This window comes from Empidonax traillii, unplaced genomic scaffold (genome assembly GCF_003031625.1).
Source record: "Empidonax traillii isolate 1590-97213 ecotype Southwest subspecies unplaced genomic scaffold, ASM303162v1 scaffold177:size1754471, whole genome shotgun sequence".
NCBI lineage: Eukaryota > Metazoa > Chordata > Aves > Passeriformes > Tyrannidae > Empidonax > Empidonax traillii.
In genome coordinates this window covers 146,126-167,157 of record NW_020955370.1, presented here as the reverse complement: position 1 = coordinate 167,157, position 21,032 = coordinate 146,126, and the positions used below count along the sequence as shown (strand labels likewise).

The following is a 21,032-nucleotide window of genomic DNA, read 5'->3' as shown; positions in this document are numbered from 1 at the left end:
TTTGGGGGGCAGAGAGGTGCTCACGGTGGGGGTGCCTCACGTTCCCCTCTCACCCCAAGAATCAGAGGCGAGTGTGGGTCTGTCCTTCCAAACATCACCTCCTACAAAATCAGGGAGGGCAAAGAGGAGAGCCAAGGCAGAACTCGGAGGCAGCCAGAGGTTGGGCTAACTTTAACTCAGCACTTTGGATTCTGAATTTCCTCTGAGCTGTTTACGAAGGGCTGGAAAAAAAACTTCCAGCCCTACCTCCCCCCGCCAGCACCGTCCTGATGTTGCCCAGAACATCTCTCTCATCCCTCCCTTTCGTGGAGAAAAAAAAAAAAAAAAAGAGAGAGAAGGAGGGAGGAGTGGGAGAGAGGAGGAGAGAGGGAGAAAGTGAGCTCACGTTCACACATTGGTGAAGAGGCTGGTCTTGCAATGCCTTTGAATATTTTACTTTTAGGCAGTTCCTCATCAGTCAGCCACACACATCCGAGGCGAGCTGAAGCGAACTAGAGCCATGGACAGCGCTGGGAGATCTGAGATCTGATTGCATGCAGCAACCCTCCGGGATATTTTTTAAATTACATATATAAACACGCCGACAGGCAGCCGAGCTCGCACTCACACACACACACACACACACACACACACACTCTCTCATACACATCCACACGTCTCGGAGCCGCCGAGCAAACACCTTGTCTCCTCTCGCAGGATATACCCGCTCGCACACATCTCTCTTTATCTCCTCCTGGCTTCCCGGAGGATCCTGCCGGCTGTTTTTCATGGAGAAAGTCCAGGGAGAAATGGAGATTGAGAGATGGGAAAGAAGTGAAGAGATCTCAGACGCAGAGAAAAAGGTTATTCAAGAGATATGGAGCAGAGTATATGCGAACTGCGAGGACGTTGGGGTCTCCATACTCATCAGGTATTTAAAAAATAAACCAAAAAAAGGAAGCAGCAAATCCAACTAAATCTCTTTATAGCTGAGGAAGAGGCAGAACAATATATAGAACTGAGCAGAGATGAATGACAGTGAGTGGGGAGCTAGCTGGGTGTATTCACTGCCTGGGAGAGCAGGGAGGGTTTCACAGCGCTCCTCGGATTCCCACACCTTTGAGCTGGGTGGCGGCGGCTCAGGGAGAGGGGGCAGCCTTGCTGGGGACTTTGGGGGAAGCTGCTTCCATGCAAAGGTCACTTTACCTTGTGGACAGGGCTGGGGGGGGTGGTGGAGGTGGGGGGAGCTCAGCGCCGGCTTTGGGTGGGTTGGGGGTCTGGGTTTTTACACCCCCCCAGTGAGCTGCGTGCGGATGGCACGGGTGCGTAGCAGGCTGGCGGGTGAAATAATGCAAGTTGGGAGCCAAGATAAAACCCAAGCAGGTGTGTCTCCGAGGGCACCATCTGTCCCTCCGGCGGCAGCGTCGGCGGGAAGGAGGGCACTGAAGTTGGCGGTGGAAGGGGGGCATGGGGGGCATGGGCAGGAGATGGGGGCAGTGGGGGGACAGGGATCCTGCAGTCCCGGGATCGGGGTGCAGAGCATCACCCGATGGTGTGGGGCTGTGCAGCACAGACGGGCAGCTCGAGGTCTCAGGTCTGTACCTGGAACCAGAACAGGGGAGATGCTCTTGAGGTGGGGAGCAGAGGCAGGTGAGAGTTCCTGGGTTGCCTGTGGGTGCAATCGTGTCCTGGTACCCCAGGAAAGCATCAAGCAGGAATCCCACAGGGTCACACGGACGCTGGGACTTTGGGGTGTCAGTGGGGTGCAGCACCAGCAGGCTGTTTCCCTTATTTAAGAGGGGAAAAGAGGATGGGCATGGTGAGGAGAGGGGAAGACAAGATGCCCACACTGACCTCTTGTTAAACAGCAAAGATGCTGTCCAGAGAGTCAAAGCTCCCATCACTCATCCCAGGGATCAGAAATGCTGGGATGTCCCTGGTCAGGCTCCCACCTGGACACAACACCAGGCACGCCAGATTGGAAATGGGAGACTGGGTTGTGTCCTTCCCATTTTGCTCCTGCAACAGGGGACTGGGTGCTTGGAGAACTCCCTGCCATTTGCTAATAATAATCCCAAAGTTTTCCAATAGACTGTGAGCTGATACCCCAAGCCCTTGGGATCTGTGGGAAGCAGAGCCTCTCTGGTCATGCTGGTAAGCAGAGACGATCTCCCTTCAGGCTTGCTGCCAGCACTGCAATGGGATTTTCCTACCAAGACCCCTTTGCAGATTCCAAAATGACACTGGGTGTGAGGGGCACCAAGGTGTGGCAGCAGGGACCATGTGGCCAAGTTCAAACTTTCCCAGTAGAAGTTTTTCGTCCAATTCGTTGTTCTTTGATTCCAGGCATAGCTGTGGCACTGAGGTGAAGGTTTTCCCCTGCTATGACAACAGGGCAGGATAGAGTTGCCTCCTAGGGTGAACCCTGGCTCCTTGGAAGCCTTTACATTCTTAGTCATGGCACACGCCCTGGCACACCCCAGATAAACCTGCCACCTGCTCCCTCAGCCAGAGCTTCCCTCGGATGCTGTAGGTGAGCTCTGGACTTTCAGTGCACATCCTCAGGGACAGTGATGTAATTTGGAAGTGGTGCCATCCCTTCCAGCAGCACTGGTTGGAGCAGCACACCTGCCTGTACCCCCGTGCCACGGCCACAGGGGCTGAGCTGTCCCCCTGGTCACACACCCTGTCCCCAGCGAGGGTTTCGTGCTGCTGCCCTGAGTTCCACTCCCCCCCATGAGCTCCCACAAGCTCCACCTGAGCTCCCTGGGGAAGCACGTGCTGGGCAAAAGCAGGGCAGCCCTGGCCAGGGCTGGAGCACCGGCGGCTGCCGCTCTCCCGGCTGCCTTTCCCAGATGGCATCAGCTGCCGGGAGAAGTGGGTCATGCGTGGAGGCCGCCGGGAGCACGGGTGGCGCGGGCAGCCACTTCCCAAGACATGATTCAGCAGCTCCAGAGGTCGGGGCTGGGGAGGGGGCAGTGGGCAGACACTGGTGGGGGTTGGTGAGAGGTGACCTGGCCGGCACATTTTGAGTGGGCACCCACACGACGTGCCGGGGGTTGAGCGCTGCCCAGTCAGCCTCCCTGCTTCACCAGTGCTGGGCTGGCCTTCCTCCCCACCTTGCTGGGGAAACTGAGGCAGGAAGGGATGTGTGGCCAGGGAGAGGGGAGGGGATACACGGCAGTGGTGCCCCATTTGGTGCAACCCCCAGAGCAGTGAAAGCAGGCAAATCTATCAGCACTCCTGTCGTTGGTGTTGTGACTGAGGAATTGATTGTATCTGGTGCCAGAGGGTCTTTCCATGCTTTCCTGCTCCAGCCCCTCTCCATCCCTTCAGAGCTGCTTAGGGCAGGGAATCACTTTTCCCCGTGTGGGGAGAGCTGGCAGTTTGCAGCCCTTCTGGACATAAAAAGTTGAAATTAATCTGAGGTCTGATCCTGTGCCCCAAGGGCGGAGGCAGGGAGGCAGCAATGCCCCTGCAAAAGGCAGGGCTACAGTGCTGGGATCCTGCAGGAACCCAGCCCAGCTCCCTCTGCCCCTGACCAGCATCCCAGCCCTCCACCCCCAGCCCTTCCATGCCTTGCCAAAGGGGAAACTGAGGCTCAGAGCTAGGCATCGTGTTCCCATCCTTCATGGCTGCTGTTAGTGCTTGAAGCCACGGCAAACCCCTGGGGTCCTGCCCCCAGCACGGTGGGTCCCTGATCTCACAGGGCTCCGGAGTCCTGGGGGACACAAACACAAATAATGGGGAATACGGCTGAGCAGCCACCGGATCCTGGGAATCTGCGCTCTGTGGTTAAAACTATGTCGCTAATTGACAATTTCCTCGGTGGGGAGCCTCGAGCCCGGAGGAAGCACAGTCTCTTTGCCTCACTCATCTTCCTCCCTGGGAGCTCAGGGGCCTCTGCAGCTCCTTCTCACAGCGGCCTTAACCCTTGCTGGAGCTGGAGCCGGCTCTGGAGCTGCAGCTGGAGCCTGGAGCTGCTCATCTGGGGCCGTGTGGGTCACTCCTAAGTGACCCTGCTGGCTGGCACAGATGGCAGCCTCTGGCTGCAGCTTGCCCATAGCCTCCCCATGCCCCCAGGCTCACTGCTGTGCCTCAGTTTCCCCATCTGTAATTTAGGAATCAGTCCTTCTTGAACCCCCCTCACTCCAGAGCTCACAGTGGGGAGCCCAGGTGTGCCAGGGGAGCAGGGCAGCCCTCAGCCCCTCTGGCACCTGCGTCAGCCCTCACTGTGCAGTGCAGGAGCCCCCCAGCACGTGGCCATCACCCCTCAAGGTCTCCCTTTTCCCTCCCAGGGGTTTATTGCCAGTACCCCACGCTCTGAGACTGGGCTGGGGGATGCACACCCAGGTGGCTCAGCCCTCCGTGGCTCACAGGGGCTGGGAGCACCCGTGGGTGAGCATCAGTGGGGGATTGGGACCCTCGGTCCTTCACAGACCCCAACTAAGCCCGGGACTCCGGGGCTAAAACCGCAGCCTGTCCCGACCGGCACACACACTCGCTCCCACACCCACACACACGTACCACAGCCACAGATGTGGGACCACAAAACTTTACGGGTCCCATCAGGGGATAAAACCCAGGAATAGTTTCTATTAGATCCCAGGAAAATCTGCACCAAATGTTAATGCTGTGCCAAGAGCAGGCGACGCAACCTGCCACAGCCACCACGGGCTGTGCCCCCTCCATGGGGCTTCTCCTTCACTGTTCCCTGCACTGCCACTCCAGACCCATCAGCTTTCTGAATTTCCAAAGTTGTTACCCTCTCCATCACTTCTGATGTGCTCTTTCACCCTCAGCAGGTATAGAAGGGAAAGCAAAATGTTTGTCAGTGCGGGATCAGGCCCATGGATTTCGACAGTCTGTGTCTGCTTAGGCTGAGCAAACACACCTGGATTCAGACAGTTTGCAAAGAGCTTTGAAGTATGAAAGCACTCCTTGGATGCCAGACATTATTGGAAGTTTTTGGTTAAAACAGGAAAAAGTCTGAGTAATGGGTCTGGCAATGCAGAAAACTTTTTTTTTTCCCTTTTTTTAGCTGAATATAAAAAAATATGGGTTGAATCCATGCAAAAATGGCATTTAAAGAAATGATTTTGCAGCTACCCCCAAAGCCAACATGTGTTTTGTGGAGGCGTCTATAGGGCTCCATTCCTGGCTGTTTGAAGGGCACATTTCAGAGCAGAGTAGCTCAGAGAGATGCAATATCTGGCTTTGAAAAGGGCCCAGTAAAAGGACCAGCAGTGATGTCCCCATCCCATGGCTTGTCCCATGCTCACAAATCCTTGTGGTCAAGGTGGGAAGATGTTTTTCCAGGGACAGGGAGGGCCAGAGAGCAGCAGGACAATTGTCTGCTGACAAGGACATGCACGAGGAACGTTTCCCAACCCAACAGCCTTTCCATGAAGGGTGAAGGGGTGAGTGTGGGTTTAATAAGCTCAGAACAGCCCCTTTTCCTATGACTGTTGTCTCTCCGATCGCAGCACCCGGGACCAGCCCTTTCAGCTGCCTCATGGCCAAGGTGGCTGTGTGGGCATCCCTGTGGGACATCCTGCCCCAGCCACAGCCTCAGGGCTGTCAGCAGCTCTCAGGGTGACACAAGAAGAGCCTTTCCCATGTCCCCTGTCCCAGGGCTGCCCTTGCATTGCCTGTGAACCACACGGGGTTAGAAATATCCCACTTGACCCGCCAAGAGCTGCAAGGATGTCCCTGTCCGAGAGGAGCAAAGGCACGGGGGATGGATGAGCAGTTTCCCCGGACGGTTTCCCTGTCTGTGGCTAAGGACACGCTGGATGCTTTGGTACCAGCCCTGACAATCAATCCCTCCTCCAGAGCAGGCGGCGAGGGCCAAATCTCCTCTCTGCCAAGCGGCTCCCTTAATGAGGTTGCAGCAGCGGAGCGGGGCTGCACCCGGACGCGGCTGGGCGAGCGCCCGCCTGCGGAGTTTCAGGGCTCATTAAAGGCAGGGAAATGTCAGGACAGCCCTCGGCAGGCTGGCAGGCGCTGAGCGCGGCTGGGGAACGCAGAGTGCCGGCTGGCTGGCGATCCCGCCGGAGCGCTGAGCCGGGGCCGCTGGAAATCCCCGAGGGAGCATCGGATGGTAGAGGTGTGGTGGTGGACACCAGCAAAACACAGGGTCCCGGTTTTGCTGGACAGATGGCAGGTCCCAGCACACAAACGACATTCCCGTAGTTTTTGTCACTCTCCTCTCTACCTGGCCAGGGTTTTTTTTCCAGCTCCAAACCCCCCTGCAGCCCCTGGGGGTCAGGGACATGCAGCCAGGGTCCAGAAAGCTCCATCCTCACTGTGTGTCTGCCTGGGAGGCAAGAGTCTTGTTTTCACATCATTTCCTGACACCCATAGACCCTGCTGGGCCTTGTAGGGCTGTAGGAAGGATGCTGGGTGCAGGGGGAGATGCTGGTGATGGAGTGGAGGAGCCTGCTGTGTTCCATCCCTGTGTGTTGCTTGCATCCAGTGGGCAGGGACAATGGTTTGGACAATGGTTTACAGTCCAGTGGAGAGGGACAGGGACACAAACTTGGAGGGACTGAGGAGGATGCTGTGCATGAAGGCACTGAGCAGTAGGGATTGCAAGGGAAGTAGGAAAGCAGAGGTGTGTGGGAAAGCCACTTTGTCACTGTTAATTCACTTATGAAAGCTTTAGGTCTTTACCCCTGCCCCAAAGGTTCATCCACGCGGCCAAGAGGCTTTGGGCTGAATCCACATACATGGTAGGTGAAGACAAGAGCCATGAGGACTTGGAGGTGTCGAGTGGTGAACACACAAGTGAGCAGGACATGCCCCTGGGGGCTGCTAGCTCATGTCCAAACGTATTTGGTGGCATCTTTGCTGCTGGGTCCACTCCCAACCTCCCTGGGGTGTCCTGGTCCCTCTGCCCTTGGGCAGGGGGGCATTACAGCCTCTGAGCACAGCTCAGTGTTGTGCTGGATTCTGCTCCCAAGGCTTTGCAGCGGGATGTGGGCTTCACCTGGAGGAAGGCCAGCCACAGCTCTTCTCCCTCAGCTGCAGAAAAAGTTGAATTTAGCATCAGTGTGTGGATGGGGGGCTTGGCCCTTTTGTCTCCAGCCCTCCTGTGCCAGAGCTGGAGACATTGCCCACCACCACCACCTCCACCTGTCCTAGAGCTTTCAGAGAGAGACCATGGGAGCAAGCAGGCACCATCCTCTTCTCACTCCTATTTGCTTCCCCTTTTTCCATCTTGCTGGGCCGTGGCATTGGCACGTCTGAGACCTTTCTCACCCTGGGCTGGGAGCTGTAAACACTGGCAGCACCCTTGCCCCAGCCTGAAGATGGATGACAGACTACAGGTGGCCGGGAGGAGCAGGGGGGAACGTGCAGGCGAAGCGGTGAGACAGCCCTCGGCATAATAAATAGCAGCATCACACACCACCTGCCTACCCATTATCAGCTGCTTTGTAGGCACCCGAGCAGAGGGAGAGGTTTGAAAAGGGACGGGGAGAGGCTCCAGGCTGCCTTAGAGCTTCTCCCACGTAGAGGGACGAGGCGAGAGAAAACATGAAAGCATCGGTAGGTTGAGTCACCAACCCTGGAGGGATTTAAAAGATATGCGGTTGTGGCACTTGGGGACGTGTTTTGGTGGTGGGCTTGGCAGGGCTGGTTTGAGAGCTGGGCTCGATGATCTTAAAGGTCCCTTCCAATCTAAATGATTCCATGAAAATCTATTAAAAAAACAGTCTCCAAGTGCTGGCTGGGGGTTCAGCTGAAGCCTCCCAGCAGCTCTGAGGGCTCAGGGGCATTTCCCCCCTCAGTTTACACAAAGGGTAAGTGAAGCATTAAGGGTTTAGTTGCTTGAGGGGACTGAGTGAGGAGCACCCATTTGTCCTCTGTCCAGCTGGGGAGGGAAGGAGGTGGCTGGGCTTGGAGATTTCCTCCGTGCAGGGTTTACTCTGCACGGTCTGGGGAGAGGGAGGAAGATGGGGGAGATGGGAGGAGAAGTGGCATCTCCTCCCTAACAGAAAACAGGTTTCCAGTAACTGCAGTGGGTTTCCACCTTAATTATTTCTTTTGGCTCTGCTACTGGGAATGGTTGTGTCCTAAAGTTGTTAAAAGGGCAAAAGAGAGAGGAAAAGCAATCCTGACATCCTGTCTGCTGGGTCCAGATGTAGCTGGCAGAGTACAAATTAGCGGGTGCAGAATGGAATCGCTTAAAAAGAAATTTAATGAGATCGGTATGCAGGCATCTGGTTTCTATCAATCATCATTTTGTGCGATATGCAATGGTAAATATCATCTTTTTAATGACTCTGATGAAGAAAAAGAGCCCAAACCACACACACATGCATAATGATCCAACAAAATTGCAGAGCCTGCGATGTTTGAACTCTCAGAATGTTCTGTAGATGGAAAAACCCCAACTGACACCTCTTCTAACTCTCTATTGTTTGAGTTATTTTATTTCTTCCTTCTTTCCCCCCCATCCCCCTCCTTTCCTCTGGTTATATTTAACCTTTGTGTTAAATTAATCTTCTCTGTTTATTAACAACTACCACTGAGTGAGCCTCCCTCCCTCTTCTTCGTGCTTCCACAGCTCAAACATAACCTTGAGGCCAGAGGTTCTTGCCTCAGGCGCCTTCTGCTCTCCAAAGAGAGGTGGTTGCAGGTCTGGCCAGCCATGGATTTGCTTTTCAGCTTGAAGCAAAGGTGGTTTGGGCTCCTTTGTTTCAGTTCTCCATCAAAGACAGCCAGCAGACACAGGATGGAGCATGTGAGCTTGAGGGTTTGCTGGTTTTACATCCTCCAGCACCAGTGCCATCCTGATGGCAGGTCCCTTGGGAAAGCTGGTGGGCTCAGCTCCCCTGGGGGCATCACCTTGAGGGACTGTGAAGCGGGGAAAGGTTGGAAAGCAAATATTTGGATCCTTCACTGGCTTGGTCTCACCCAGGTTGGGAACTTGTGGGGGTTTAATCAATCTTGGCTCCTGGCATATCTGGCCAAAAGCGGGGAGAGGTGGAGGTGATGATCCCAGTGGCTCCTTTTGGTCCTTCTCTTGGCAGGGACATGCTGAGATTCCTGGTGATGGAGGGGTCAGTCCCCCCTTGCTGTCCCCCTTCTGCTGAAAGAGTCAGGCTGAGCATCTCTGTGGTGACAGGAGCTGGAGACAGCCAGGCCTGGGAATGATTTCTCCTGGCAGGGACCAGATGTGTCAGCAGGAGCTGTGCTGGGGGGAGGAGGCTGCACAATAACAAGGGGAGTTTTGTCATGGGTCCCCTCTGGGTTTTAAAAGCAACACCTTGTCTCCCCCTTCCTTCCACCTTCCTTCCTCCTCCCTCCCCCCCCCCAACTTTCCACCACACACTCTTCACACCTCCAATACCTATTTTGGGCCATCTGATGAATCCCAGATGCCTTGGGAAGCAACAGAAGCGGTGGTGCACTCCAGGCACTGCTTCACTCTGCTTCCTTGGCAATGCCCCCAAGCTTTCACAAGCCAAGGGAGCGGGGGAAGGAAGGGAGGGGGGGAGAAAGGAGGATAGCAGAGTGGTAAGGAGCCTGGTACTCAATATTGCGATTATTCATGGAGTGGTGAGTGGGGAAGAGGATCCCACCTGGTTCTGGAGGGAAGTAGTGATGGTTGGAAAAAGTGGTGGGATGGGTTCAGGTTCACATGGTTTGGGATGGTGCTTAGGAAGGGGAGGGAGTCTGTCTGGACCCAGGGATGATGGCCTGGGAGCCCTCTGCCACTTTCTGAGCATCCTTCTCTGGTCCAGGAGGCAGGGAGAGCCCAGTAGGAGGGAGAGAGCTGGGTGAATGCAGGGAGCAAACACTGACGTGGTTTTCTTTTGCATAAATTGGGTGGAAGGGGGTGGTTAATGTGACTCAAGTGTCAGCCCCAGCTGTCGAGAGCGACCAGCTGCACTGCTGGCATGGGTGGTGGTGGCATCTCTGCACCCTGTCACCTTGTCCCCTCCAGCCTCCACCTCCCAGGGGAGCTCAGCACATCAGCTGCAACCACACCTGAACTTCTTTCAGCTCTGTTTGGGTGGGGTTGATTTAATCCTGCAGAAAAGAAGGTCCCCAGGCCCCTTCAGAGGGGCTGGTTTGGGATATTCTTGTGCTGGGGGAAATGTTTACTGGCACAGATAACACAGATGAGCCCAGGGCTGAGATGCTGCTGGAGACTGATCTGTGAAAGCTGGGGGTAACCTGGGTAGGGGGAGACTGTTTGGGGTGGCAATACAGGAATAAAGCCCACGGGGCCAAGAAGCTGCTGTGAGACTGAGGAAGAGGGGCAGGGAGGGGCTGGCTGAGATAAAGAGAGGTTTTTCATGCTCATCTCCAGCTCTCTGAGGCATGTTTTGATATATGTGGGCATGAATACAGCATCTGGCACCTGGGTGGAATCTCTGGGCGTCAAGAACTCCGTCTTGCCTCTGTAGATGAATACCCAGCTGTGATGCCCTTGTAGCAGATGGGGAAGGTTTGGGAGAAAGGCATCAACCTGCTGGTTTTCAGGCAGCTGAATGCTGGGGGATTCAGTAGGAAAACCAGCCCTGGCAGTGCCAGATGCAGAGGGTGGCTCCACCGCTCCGTGCTTTGCTTTAACCCCTCAGCCTGCTCTCACCCTCCTGACGGTATTTCATGTGGATTCTTTCTCAAAGGTTTTTTGTGAACTTCCCCTCGGCCAAGCAGTACTTCAGCCAGTTCAAGCACATGGAGGACCCTCTGGAGATGGAGAGGAGCTTGCAGCTGCGTAAGCACGCCCGGCGGGTCATGGGTGCCATCAACACTGTGGTGGAGAACCTCAATGACTCCGAAAAGGTCTCCTCCGTCCTGGCCCTGGTGGGCAAAGCCCACGCCCTCAAGCACAAAGTGGAGCCCGTCTACTTTAAGGTAAAGGATTGGACCAAAGTAATCTTTGGGGTGCTTTAGAAATTAGGAAGAGGGCAGGGGAGAGGGAGCTGTGGGGAGCTGATGCTGCCTGTCCTTGCCTGGAGGAGCTTGGCTGGGTGTAGGGGTTGCTCCTCACATAGCTGGAGTGTCCCACTCAGACCACCCTTCCCACACACAGTCACTGGAGCATCCAGTACATTCCTCTGCCCAGGGAATCTGGCCTACCTGTGTCCTGCTCACAGCCCCAACAGCATATTCATGTCCCTTCTTTTAGAAATCAAGCATTATAGTTGGGACTCAATAATTTGAGGTGCTCAAATTGGGGTACCCCATCATGCCTTGGTCTCTGGTTACTTGCCCTGTCTGTTCTCAGGAGTGTCAACAGACCTTCAGGACATCTGTCTGTCCCACAGAAGGTCTCCTTCCCAGAAATCAGCAGCAGGATTCAATGGTTTTTGTGGGGAAAAAAGCAAAATATGCTGTTAGCTTCTCTCTGCAGAGTAATTAACCCCTTGCTGTCCTCCTCCTTCCAGAAACTCACTGGTGTCTTGGTGGAGGTGATTGCTGAGGAATACCCCAACGACTTCACCCCGGAGGCTCACGGTGCCTGGACCAAGATGAAGACCCTCATCTACACCCACGTGACGGCGGCGTACAAGGAGGTGGGCTGGGCTCAGTACCCCACTGCCACCCTGTGAGCAGCCAGCGGGGCCAGGCGAGGGGCAGGGAGGGCTTCACTCACCCCAGGACTTCACTCTGGTCTCTTCTCAAGATCTTTGCTCAGTCTGGGGAGCCCGGTAGGGCCAGCTCTGTCAGCTGCCAAGTCACAATTTGATCTCCATGGGGTTTAAAAACAAACTACATAAGCCGAAAAAACCTGTAGAACCACAAAGGGTGTGGGTGGGTCGGGGTGAAGCAGTTGCAGGGCACGCTGGAAGGGGATGCAGAGGGTGAGGGGAGAGCGCTGGTTGTTGGCTCCATCTCACTGTCCTGGCCTGTCCACCACCCCCTCCCAAATCCTGCACCTCGCTCGCGCCATCTCAAGGTCCCTTGCACAAGCGCTGCCGCCCCGTTCGATGATGAACAACACAACCCTCATTTTCCACGCAAAGCCCCTGGGTTAGGCCCGGCTTTGGGGGGGCACAGTGCTTATGGAGACGTCCAGCTGCCCAGCTGGCACCGAAAACGCGTTGCTTTGCACTTTGTGTATCACCTGGCAGGGTGGCAGAGCTGACAGCTGTGCCCACACCGCTCTCGGTGCCCGTCACCCTGCGCCCTGGGCTGGCAGCAGCCTCTCCCGTCACCCACAGTCCCTCTCCTTGGCTGGCTGCTGCAAACCCCCCTGGGGCTGGAGGGAGTGAGGGGGCGGGAGAGCCGTGCTCCTGCAGCGTGAGAGAGTGGGGAAGGAGGGGGATGCCTTTGGGCTGCCTCCCCTCGTGGCTCGGAGCATGGCGTGTAGGTGGGATCCCTGTGTCATATGTAGGGAGCTGGTGAGTCCACCCACTGCCCTTCAGCTCCCTGAGGATGAGCTTGGGTGGCACATGTTGTGCCATTGCCCTGGGAATGGTGTGTGCAGGTCTGTCTGTCCAGCTCTGCCCTGCACGGTGAGAAAGGGGGGGCTTCGGGCTGGGATCAGGAGGGGAAAGATGGCATGGACACAGCAGGAGGGGTTTCTGGGTGTGAAGAAAGGTCCCTTCTCTGCCAAAATTAATAACTAACCTGTTGTATATTTACATATTCCTGCCCTCTTGGTGAAACTGGGCTCCTTCAAATAAAGTGCCTGGTAGAAATCAGCCCCTGCAGGAGCTGTGTCCCCCACCCGGGGACAGCAGTGCTCCTGTCTGTGCCCGACAAAGGCTTCTCCCCAGCCCCCCAAAAAGTGGCTGCAGGGCTCGCAGCACTCATCCCGCCTCCAACACCAACTCCAGCTGAGCCTGGGGGTCAGTCTGCTTGGTTTGTGCCTCAGTTTCCCCTGCAGTTGCAGAAAAAGGGAGGAGGAGCAGCCCCGTTGCCTCCTGCCCACGAGTGGTTGGATTTATAGGATTTCTGGGAACTGATTGGCAGAGGGTTGAGGATGTGTCAGATGTACTGGGATGCTTTGGAATCCTTGTCATCCAGTATTTCCCTAAAGGTCTCTTATTTTTAGAGCTCTAGCACTAAGGGCAATGTTATCTGTTGAAGTGGAAGGGGGTTCCCTTCCAAGATTTCCTCTGGCCTCACTCCACTACTTGTCCTGGAGAGCTGGCAGCTTCCTGAGAGAGACCAGCTCCTCTCCTGGATGCCAGCGGGATAGGCAGAGAGCCCAAGGTTGCTTCTGGGATCCCCACGGCCACCTTGGGGACATCCCCCTGCCGTGGGGACACGGACCCCAGCCCTGCCCTTTCCATTGTTTCAGGATGTCAGCACTGCCCCTGGCTGGGGTGTGACCCCAGGACTGCTGCTCAGAGCAGGAGGGCAGGTGTGTCTGGGTGAATGTGCCCCTCCTTGGAGTGCTCTGTGGGATGCAGACAGGAGTTTGTGCCATCACCCAGTGCCCTGGCTCTGGGCAAAGTGGATTTGGAGAAGGCTCTAAACCTCTTGGCTGCATTCCCCAGTGCTCCCTTGCCTTCCTGCAGAGCCACAGGACCAGAATTAGTCCCAGAATAGCTCCAGAGCTTCAGTAATGTCACTACAGACAATCTGGCCTTGCAGTTCTTTCCTTCCTACATCCCACAGTAAAACTGATGGAGTGATGGCAGGTCCTGGGTGTCCATCGAGGTTTGGGTGGAAATAACAGCTCGGGGCACAGCTGTCCTTGGCATGGCAGGGTGTGAGGTCAAGGGGTTTGTAAAAGGAAGGCACAGGGTGACAGGTGATGCTGCCTTTGCTCACAGGGTGGGCTGCCATTTAGAGCCAACACCCCCAAAATTCAGCCCACCAGCCCACACTGGTGAAGGTGCCAGCAGCTGCTGCCTCTGGCTCCCATCAGGGTGTCAAAGCAGCTTCTCATCCCTCACGTCAGTGAAGGCATCCTTCAAGCAGCTGCTGCTGCCCAGATCGAGGATGGATGGGAAAAACCCGTTCAGGATTGACTTTGCTCCAGTGCAGGACTGGAGAGCGATCGCTTGGACAAGACTGTTAGATCATATTTTTGTGTGCACACATCACAGGACTCTCACGAGCACAACTTCCCCGGTTCCTGCCAAAACCTTGAGGCCAGCAGCACATATTTTTGATGAGTTCATGTACTCCCTGTGCTCTGGGGATGCTGGGCCAGGGGTGTTTCCGTACAGGGATGTTTCATCTTCAGACAAAATTTGCACATTAACCTTCGAGGTTAATATTGTCCAGGTGGGAATTTTATTTTTGCAGTGCAAGCCCTTCCCCTCCCTTCCCACGACAAAAACTGGGCTCCCAGTCCACAGGGAAGCCACTTTGGGGTGGCTGGAAAGTCCCCGTGTTTGTACCTGACCCACCCGAGTGCCTTGGTTTTTGGGGAGCAGCAGGGAGGTCCTCCCACTTGGTTTCTCCTTTCTTTTTTTATGTCCCTAGAAAAAAACTGACCCAGGGCCTCGTGTGCCCATGCATGTGTGTGCTGGGCTTGGGGTTTTTTCCAGGAACGTTTTCCTAAAGCAAATCCAGATGTGTGCAGCTGCTGTCCCTCGAGGAGCACCCCCACACACACCCCCCCCATCAGCCAAATTGCAGGCCAGTCCAATAGATGCAAACAAAAACATGTTTATTTTTACCAGTTTCGTAGGAAGTATCATGAAGCAGGAGGGCAGCCAGGGCAAAGCTCCGGGGGGGAGGAGATAAAGCGAACGCCCCCTCTTTGCCGCCCGCAGCAGAGGAGGTATTGCTTAAACCGGGGAAAATTCTCATCTGGGGAGAGATGAAAAAGAACAGAAAAAGGAAAAAAAAAAATGCAATTCCAGAGTGACAGGGCTGATAAATGCCGAGTGGAAGAGCAGAACAGGAGGCCAGCCCCATCCACCCCCCATCCCTGAACCCTCCACAGCTGACTGGGGGCACCCTTATCTCCCATTTGCTTCAGGTCTTGCTCTCTGGGCTTTGATGTTTCACCTCCTGGTACTCCTAGGCTGAGCTTAGGGCACTTTGGGTTCAGTTTTGCCCTCCTTGGTGGTGGCAGGTAGGGACCAACTTGCAAAGTCCTTCCCCCAAAATTCACAAGTAAGAAGCTGGGGCTCAGGGCATGATGCCAGCACATGCTGCTCTCTCTTCCGTCCTGGGGAAGATCCCTCTGTCCCCCAGCCCAATCCAGCCCCTGGCTCAGCCAGCACAGTGGGATTATCATCAGGGCTGGGCTTGGACCTGTGATTTGGGTGGGGAAGCCTCTTGTCTCCTGCCAGAGGCAGATGGATGCTGAGTGAGGGGGGGTTTGGTGTCCCTGGGGCAGGTTCTCCCCCCAAGACACCTCATCCTGGCTCTCTTTGGGGACAGCCACTCATATCAACCAACTCTTGTTGCCCCACCTCAAGTTCAATGTTTGGTCAGAGGCAGCTGAGCGCTGGAGGGAATGGGAAGTGTTGTGTTGGAATGGGGCATAGATCCCATCCACCCTATCCACTCCATCCCTATGGCCAACATCCATGGCAGGTTTAGCTCCACAGGCACCACCACAACCCTTAGGGACCTTGTGCCACCACCCTCATCTCTTCTTGTGGTGAGACAAACCCCCGAGGCAGCTGAGCCATGGGCTCTCCCACAGGAGTCCTCTTGCATCCCTGCCACTTTGCTCCACTTCGTCCCAGCAAAGGGGATCCCAGTGTCTCCCCCCTCTCTGGGGGGTGCCCAGTGACTTCAGTGGGGACCAGATTTTGTCGGGTTGGACTCTGGTGCCAGAGCTCAGCCTTCCCTGCCCCCTTGCCGTGGGGAAGCTGCCCTGGTGCGGGGATGTCGGTGCGAGGGCTGCTCGGGGCCAGCACCAGTGCTACCAGACAGAGGGATGGAAGGGAAATCCGTGTGCTAACCTTGGACCAACTTAGGGAAAGGGAGGGATAAAACTACCCGCCTGGGTCTGACCTCTTCGACAGGCTGCGGCGCTAATTATTTTCCATAGCTGAAGTTGTCTCTAATTGTTAGTATGTCTTAACCAGTCCCGGCGTGACCCACAGACATGAGCTGGCGTGGTCTGATGTAACTCCGTGTCTTTCCTGTTCCTGCTGCAGATACTGTTCATGTTCGTGTTTCTCGGCGCTTCCGTGCTGGTTTTATACTTGGCCGTTCCGTGTACGATGGGTGTAACTTGTTTTTCTTTTTGTAGGTTTTTAGTATGTTTGTAACCGGACAAAAATGGTGTTATTAAACTGAAACTTGTATCTTCAGTGGATAAATCAATCAAACCCCCTCCAGCTCTGCTTGGTTTCTTTCTGGTTGGGTGGCTGCAAGGTGAGGGGTCGTCGTGGGGGCTGCCCCATGGCCAGATGGGTCTGGGGGTTCCTGCTAACTCTGAGGGAATGGTGAGGGAGCTTTGTGGCCAGAAAGCAGCAGCAAAGGGAGGGGATGTGCCCTTCCCTGCCCTCTGCAACAAGGGTGGGAGAGGTGGCTGGAGGCATCTTACCGGCACAGGTGAGAAGGGGAAGGTCTGCTCCTCCTCTGGGCTCTTGACTTGGCTTCCAGGTACGTTGTGCAAACCTCCAGGGTCTCTCCCTGGATCAGGAGCTGTTCCTGCGTCTCTGCCAGCCCAGCCAGGCCAAAATGTGTGCTGATGGCTGCGAGATGCAACGACTACAACCACTGAGGGCTGTGAGACAGTTCCCAGCCTGTAAAAACAACAAACAGCTCCCTGAGCAGCAGGAGCCCCATTTTCCATGCCTCTATCCCTCGCGGCTCCTCTGGTGCCTCTCGCTGCGGTTGGGTCACGTTGCAGTGGGATGGATCCCAGCACGGTTGGGTCACGTCGTGGTTTCCCCCCATGGGTCTTTGCAGCTCCCTTGTTTGCAAAACAGGCCCATGACGAGCATGAGATCTCTGCCAGATTCAGTCGACACGGGCCAACCTTTCCAAAGTTGTTGGCAGAGGACGGGTGGATGGACAGACAGACAGACGCGTGCTATTGTCCCGTAGGCCCAATTTCCTTGGCACACAAGGCTTGGAAAAGAAAATCAAGCAATCCTGTTTATCGTGCTCCGCTTTACTCCAAGAACAAAACAAGCTTCCAGGGAAGGGAAACCCCACCCCATCAGGGTGGCAGAAACCACCAGCACCCGTCCACAAGCAATTTTAAGGGGAGCAATCCCAGTTTAGGACTGAGGCTGGGGGGGGGGGGGTTCAGTGAGTTCTTAGAGGAAGGAGAGCAGAGATTGTTGTCTTGGAGGCTGCCCAGGGTCTTGGGGAGCCTGATGGTGACTTGTCTCCTCTTGGGCTGAAGGCAATAGTGGTGGTCTCCAGCCCTGCACGTGGTGGAGTAGCTTTTGCATGGGTAGGCACTTGAGTTGGGGTCCCCAGGCTACAGCAACTGGGGTGTCCATGCAAGGGGAACCTATTTCTTTCCCTACAGCTTCACCAGCCTTGGCCATAGAGGAGAGAACTGGGGCCAACCCACATGGGGAGACAATTAACTGCCTGGTTCAATCTGTCTTCTCCCACTGTGCCTTTTTTTGTGGGGGGGAAAAACCACTTGGTGTTGTTAATGTGATTAATAAGCCATCCTTGGAGTCTCTGCCACATCCTGTATACACTTCCAGGCGGAAGCAAACAGTCAGCAAAGCCTGCACGCTGCTATGCTCCAGATGGGAAACATCGGCTTGGAAACCACGGGCAAAAGGACTGGTCTGCTCTGGAGTGGGAAGGCTGCAGTGGGGATCTCAAGCTCTTAGACCTTTGCACGCTGAGCTGAGAGTAGCCAGGACCAGCAGTGGCCTGGAGGGCACTGACACGGGGCTGGTTTTTCCAACAGCTTGTTGAAAAGGAGCCGGGAATTTCAGCATTACCTTGCAGGGAAAAAATATGTACACAGCCCTTCGCTTCGTACTAATATTTACCCCCAGATCCCATCACGTCAGGGTGGCTGTGACGATCATGCCGTGACCTGGACCCTGTGGCCATGCCAGTGCTCTGCAAGTGCTGGTGGAAAAGGAGTCAGGGTGAGAGGCTGCGGGTCACAGTCCTCTGGAAAATTGACCCAGGCACCAGGGTGATGGGCTCACACTCTCTGGCTGCCCTGTGCCTGTGGGGTGCTAAAACAACCTTTTTTCCAAGTGTTCCAGCCTGGGGAAGCTGCTCTCCAGGAGGGATTCCTTGTCCACGGGAGCTGGTGGAGGTCCAGTCCTGGGAAATGACCTTCGTGGCCCCAGTGATGCTTTATGGGCTGAGAGACGGAGGGAGAGAGGAATTCGGTAGCGAAGGAATAGCAAGGGGTGTGCTCCCAGCCTGTCTCCTGTGCTCCAGCCCTGGGATAGGCCCTGCACCCCACACCACCGGCCACAGGTTCCAGTGCTCCCCTGCCCAGTGTCTGCCACGAGCTGGAGGAACGATGGCTCTGCCAGCCTGGTGCTGATGCGGGATCAGAGGTGGCACATCTGCACCCTGTGTCCATATCCTGCTGGCCCCTGCTGACAGCAGAGGGGAGAGCCAGGAGGTCACCATGAGGGACAGACAGAAATACAACTGCAAGGGGGAGATTAAAACAGAGCACATACAATAACTGTACTACAGTTATTAATATATATATATATATATTTAAAAAACCTATTAAACCCCATTCCACAGAAGCTGGCGGTGAAAAGTGCTCCTATGTGTGCTGGGTGGCACAGGGTGAGAAGCCTCAAGAGACAGAGCTTGCAGGCTCCCACCAGCTTGAAGGACGTGTCCCTTTTCCCTCTCCATTATCTGCACCAGGATAAGAGCCAGGAGCTCCAGGCTTTGCTGTATGAACAACCCCCCCTGCCATGGCCACCCTCACCAGTGCAGTGGTTTTGGTGGCTCCTTGCTCAGAGGAGAGAAGAGGGGAAGGGAGAAGAAAAAAAGGCAGGAAAATATTCTCCCAGCCTGGTGGGGCTGACACTGAGCAGGAGCCAGCCCTTCCTTCCGCGCCCGGCTCCTCTTCAGCTGCGCCGGCTGATATGGTTTATCTGAGCAGCGCCGAATGTAAACGCTGTCAGCGCCGGCCGGGATTAATTCCCGGGAGTTTGGCAGCCGAGAGATGAAATAACAGCGCTGCGGGAGGGGGGAGCGGGAGGAGGAGAAGTGCACATCTCAGACTGAAAAATCCTCCCGGTTAATTTACAGCCAGGTTTCTCTTCTCCCAGGCACTCTCGAGAGAAAGAGCAAAGCCGAGGGCAGAGGGAGGATGGGGGAGAGGGGCAGGAGGAGGACTCCTGGAGCGGAAGGCTGGGATTCGAGGGAGGGGGAATGACTGGCAAACCACGCTTGCCCTGCGTTCCCCACGGTGACAGGGACACTGCGGCTGGTGGGGCCCACGGCCCGCAGCCCCCAGCCCAGCCCAATCCCGCTCTGGTTTTGCAGGATCCCTCGGGCGCTGATGGAGGAAGCAGCGCCGAAGGCATCGAGGTGCTCCCGGACACCTGAACCCCGGCAGCCGGCACCACGCAGGGAGAGGAACCCCCTCTGCTCTCCACTTGCACTGGCCGGGGGGGACACTCCCATCCCCCCACTGCCCTCTCCTTGGGGAGCAAACCTCCGAAAAGCACATTCCCATTGAATATTCGCACTAAACACGACGAGATCACCCAAGGACTTTGCTGCTGGGAGGACTCCCAGCCCAAAAAAGGTGGGACATCTACTGCTGTTTATTACAAACCCTTTCCATTAATTGACAAGTATATTTGCTTTAAGGGAAGGCTTTAGAAAACTGCCCCGCAGATGCTGTTGTTTCAAGGCTGATGTTTCAAACAGCTCCTAAAATAAAATAATCATCAGGCTCTGCCGCATTGCTTTGGTTTATGTTTATACAGCAGGGAGATTTGGTTTGAGGATACTGTTCTAAGCAACAGTGTGGTTTTCATTTAGTTTCTTTAGATATTTCAGTAAATAACCACAAATACTTTCACTTACTTTTATTGATTTCTTGGTAGAGGATTGGCTGGAAAAAAAAGCCCAGCAGTGCATGGGCAGGTAAATTGGTTTATTTTAAACTTAGGAAAGCCCATCTCTCTGCCAAGAGTTGTACATTACTCGGGGCTCTGCTAACAGCAAATTATGGTTTTACTCAGGATTTAATGATCTGTTTTATATCTACCTACATCTAATGGCCTGTGCCTGCCAGGGCACTGAGTGACATCGTCACTGGCTCTGGAGGTGATGAGAGGGAGCAAAAGGCAGGAAGCAGGTCCTGAAAATGGTACTGTCAGCTTTGGGAACCTGATTTAAAAATAATCCTGGTGATGATGGCTGGGTAGGAGGTCAGTGAGGCAGTGGTTTGTCCCCCACTCTGTGAAAACCTGCCCATGTCATGGTTCACTTTGAGACCAGAGGCTGGCAGAGGGTTTGAGGTGATGACAAAGAGGATGGATTGCCTGAAGGGTTGGGATGTCTGCAGAGGTGTTGTGCCTGCAGGCACTGGGGTGCCTATGGAGAGATGGGGTGCCAGCAGAGATGTGAGTGCTGGTGACGTTGCACCAGGGAAGTGCCTGTTCTGGCAGTTCAGCCTTGCTCTCCACCAAGCCCCCTCCTCCCCTGGGGTGCTGGATTGAGGGGTGCTGAAGTGTCCTTGGCCCCAGCTCTTCCCCAGCTGAGAGAAGCCAGGGCTGATGGATCTCTGATTCCCACACCAGCTGCTGGATACATCTCAGCTTGGCACTGGTGGCAGGAGGGGAACCTCCTGAAGGTGAATGCTGGTAAACATCACACTGCAGCCTCTGCTCAGCCAGGCATGGATCCTGAGCCAATCACAGGGTCAGGCTCAGCAGAAGGAGCCACTGGGAATGCTGGATAAATAGCAGTGGGCAAGGAACATTGCTTCTCAAAGGTCACTGCTTCCTCTGAACTGCTGTGAATTTGCCCACTTCGATCCACCCTCCCCTCCACAGCAGCATCCTCTGCCCCAGCCCCTGTCCCAGCAGCTCCTGCTGATCCCAGCCCCAGCGCTGGGGGGTGAAGCAGGTCCCCATCAAGTCAAGCTCTCCCCAGCCTTATCATCTGACTGGGCAGAAAATCCCCAAGGCTGGACCATCAAAGGGAGCAGGCAGCTCTCAGCCTCCTGCCCTTTCCTGCTCCTC

General features: G+C 55.2%; 1 protein-coding gene across 2 annotated transcripts; it reads left to right on the top strand.

The window, feature by feature from the left end:
• The first annotated feature begins 308 nt into the window (after positions 1 to 308).
• On the top strand, positions 309 to 19,742 carry CYGB (cytoglobin). Of its 2 annotated transcripts, XM_027886103.1 has the most exons (4): positions 309 to 910; positions 10,623 to 10,854; positions 11,388 to 11,516; positions 19,321 to 19,742. In XM_027886103.1, the coding sequence occupies exons 1-4, from the start codon at positions 768 to 770 to the stop codon at positions 19,381 to 19,383; spliced, it is 567 nt and encodes a 188-aa protein (XP_027741904.1). In that variant the 5' UTR covers positions 309 to 767; the 3' UTR covers positions 19,384 to 19,742. The 2 variants fall into 2 exon arrangements, with proteins under 2 accessions (XP_027741904.1, XP_027741905.1); XM_027886104.1 differs by lacking the exon at positions 19,321 to 19,742 and having other exon boundaries at positions 314 to 910; positions 11,388 to 14,757.
• The last annotated feature ends 1,290 nt before the right edge of the window (positions 19,743 to 21,032 follow it).

Bases quoted from the DNA above. Each gene is read 5' to 3' on its own strand.
- CYGB (XM_027886103.1), top strand. From the start codon at position 768: ATGGAGAAAGTCCAGGGAGAAATGGAGATTGAGAGATGGGAAAGAAGT. The intron at 10,855-11,387 runs GTAAAGGATTGG...TCCTCCTTCCAG, and splicing joins TGGAGCCCGTCTACTTTAAG to AAACTCACTGGTGTCTTGGT. The intron at 11,517-19,320 runs GTGGGCTGGGCT...CTGGTTTTGCAG, and splicing joins TGACGGCGGCGTACAAGGAG to GATCCCTCGGGCGCTGATGG.